The 2,689-nt window shown below is 43.8% G+C and overlaps 1 protein-coding gene across 1 annotated transcript; it reads right to left on the bottom strand.

The window, feature by feature from the left end:
• Window positions 1-694: 694 nt before the first annotated feature.
• On the bottom strand, window positions 695-2,194 carry LOC139708448 (uncharacterized). Its single transcript, XM_071620398.1, has one exon. The coding sequence runs from the start codon at window positions 2,192-2,194 to the stop codon at window positions 695-697; it is 1,500 nt and encodes a 499-aa protein (XP_071476499.1).
• Between the last annotated feature and the right edge of the window lie 495 nt (window positions 2,195-2,689).

Below are 2,689 nucleotides of genomic sequence, written 5' to 3'. Positions count from 1 at the left end.
GCGGGCGAGGTGCGCTATGCTCAGCCGCTTCTCACATCCTGGTCACTGATTGGTTGGTGAGGAGACCGCCGACGCTGATGTGCTTGAATGAACTCTTCGGGGATTGCTAGGGCTTACCTTCTATTGTCCGAGGTGAAAACTGACTTGCGTGTTCCTTGATCGCGATTGCGTCGAAAGGAAGACTTTTAGGGCGCTTTTCTCGAAACTGATTTTCCAGACGTCTTGACATGCTCTCTTTTAAACATCGATATCTCCCGTAGCCGATTATTTTTATAAAATGTGTTATATATCAATTTAAAGCAGAAAGATTAGGGGATTATGTCATGCAATTTTCAAATAATCGACCTCCCCCGACTTTAGGATCATTTTGTTGTAGCGGGTCACATATGTATGGGATGGTGATGGTGATTTTCCTTGTGCGACTGGAGCTAGTACCACTTCTTTGGGCGGATTTATTGCTAGTTTGCTTGGGACTCTCGGCTTTGGAGAACGACCAATCCGGATATCCACATCTAGCTAGTGCCTGTTTGGTGTCACCCTTTTCTTTGGTTCTTTCGGTTGGATCTTGTACCACCAAGTCTGCTCTATGAAAGAGTGTTCTGATGACTGACAGTTTATGTACAAGCGGGTGATGGGAGTTGAAGTGAAGGCACTGGTTGGTACGGGTGGGCTTGCGGTATACCGTTGTATCCAATTAACCATCCGATGAAATGTGTACTTCAACATCCAGGAAGGCCAGTTTCTGGTCCTTACACTCTTCGGTTGTGAATGAAATGTTCGGATCACAAGTGTTTATGTGTTGAAAGAATTTCTGCGTCTCCTGTTTCTTCACAATGACGAAAGTGTCGTCCACATACCTCAGCCAGAATTTCTGCGTCTTCTGTTTCTTCACAATGACGAAAGTGTCGTCCACATACCTCAGCCAAACCCGAGGTTTAGATCCTGTGTATGATTTCAAGGCTACTGTTTCAAAGTCCTGCATATACAGATTAGCGACTATAGGTGAGATGGGGGATCCCATAGCACAGCCATGTTTTTGAATGTAGTGCTGGTCTTGGAAAGAGAAGTATGTGGTATTTAAACACACACTCACTGACTCCACTATCTGGTCAACAGATAACTTGGTGCGGTCTTTTAACTGGCTGTCGTTCTCCAAGTTTTTCTTAACAACTTGTATAGCTTCTGCAGGGGGAATGGAGGTAAATAACGCACTCACATCGTAAGAAACTATGGTCTCGTCATCTTCCAATGCGATCTGAGAGATCTTGTCTACAAAATCCTGTGTGTTCTTTACGTGATGGAGTGAAGTCCCTACTAAAGGTCCCAAAATCTTAGCCACGTGTTTGGCCAGACCATAAGTGACCGAGTCAATGCTGCTTACTATCGGTCGCACCGGGATCGGTTCCAGTTTATGCACTTTAGGGAGTCCATAAAACGCTGGTACCGCCGGCTCCGTCGGTGGAGTGAGCAATCTCTTTTGTTCGTCACTTATGCCGCCTTCCTTGTGTAACTTATTGACAAGAGCATGAACTGTTTTCCTGTATCCATTGGTGGGATTGTATCCAATTTTCTTGTAGGTCTTGTCATCCTCGAGGAGCTTATGGCATTTGTCCACATAATCCTTTTTGTCCAGCACAACCACGCATCTTCCTTTATCTGCAGGAACTATAACAACTTTCTCATCTTTTGCTAAGTCTTCAAGTGCTTTTTGTTCGTGTTTAGTGATGTTTTGTTTGGGTAGCTCGGCGCGGCTAATCAGGCTACTGACATCATGCCGTATCTCATCGGCCTCTGTCGGTTTGAAATGTCCCTGTCTGATCGCTGATTCCGTGGCTGTAATCAACTCAGACACTGGTAATTGTTTAGGAGTCACAGCATAGTTCAATCCTTTACTCAAAACGGATGTTTCATACTCGGATAAATCTCTCGAAGATAAATTTCTTACCCAATTGTTAGATTCCTGATCTCCGGATCCAGTTGAATCACGGCTCCTCCAATTGTTGTCCTTATCTGCCCGCGATGTATATGTTTGACGTAGCCTAGAAAACTTTTCAATATGGCGCTGTTTCGTGCGAGCGTGTTGTGCTAACTGCGCATGTGCAGTGCAATCGGCGATTTTCTTAGCCACTTCTGGAGGGAATTTATCCTGAATTTCCTTCTGTAATCCGTCCTGTTTATGTTGCAGAACATCCATGTTGCAGAACTTGTCACATACGTGGGACCGGGCAGTCCGTGAGATTCCAAGTCGTCTGTCACGCACGGGTAGTGCACCCTTGCGTGACGTTCCTACACAGTTTCACGTATATTACGACCAGCCTTCTTCTGGAAGGATGCCAGATGAAGCTGATTGTGATTAATCAGCGAAACGTTGCCAAAAACGTAAGTTAAATTCCAGTTCTTCGATTCATAATTCGTCTCAAACCTATTATCAGGTGTGAAACAAGTTGACAAGACCTTCTTTGACTCATCAAGCCCCAAAGACTACACTTCTCTGCTCTGGTGTATACAGTAGGATATATTTTATCACAATTATATTTAGTGATTTTTAATGTTTCATTAGGTACATTTCAAAGTTAACTGTTTGTTTGAGCCGCATTTTTTTCAAATCACGTCGTTGCTTATTTGGTTACAGAATTTTATGATGCTTCTTGTTTGCTTTGCTAGCTTTATAATCAATCCTTAAACTTGC

The sequence above is a fragment of the Diadema antillarum genome, unplaced genomic scaffold (assembly GCF_040938485.1).
Source record: "Diadema antillarum isolate AM-2024a unplaced genomic scaffold, OU_Dant_1.0 seq00001337_RagTag, whole genome shotgun sequence".
Lineage (NCBI taxonomy): Eukaryota > Metazoa > Echinodermata > Echinoidea > Diadematoida > Diadematidae > Diadema > Diadema antillarum.
The sequence above is the reverse complement of the archived record's forward strand: the minus strand, read 5'-3'. Positions and strand labels throughout refer to the sequence as shown.

Bases quoted from the DNA above. Each gene is read 5' to 3' on its own strand.
- LOC139708448 (XM_071620398.1), bottom strand. From the start codon at position 2,194: ATGGATGTTCTGCAACATAAACAGGACGGATTACAGAAGGAAATTCAG.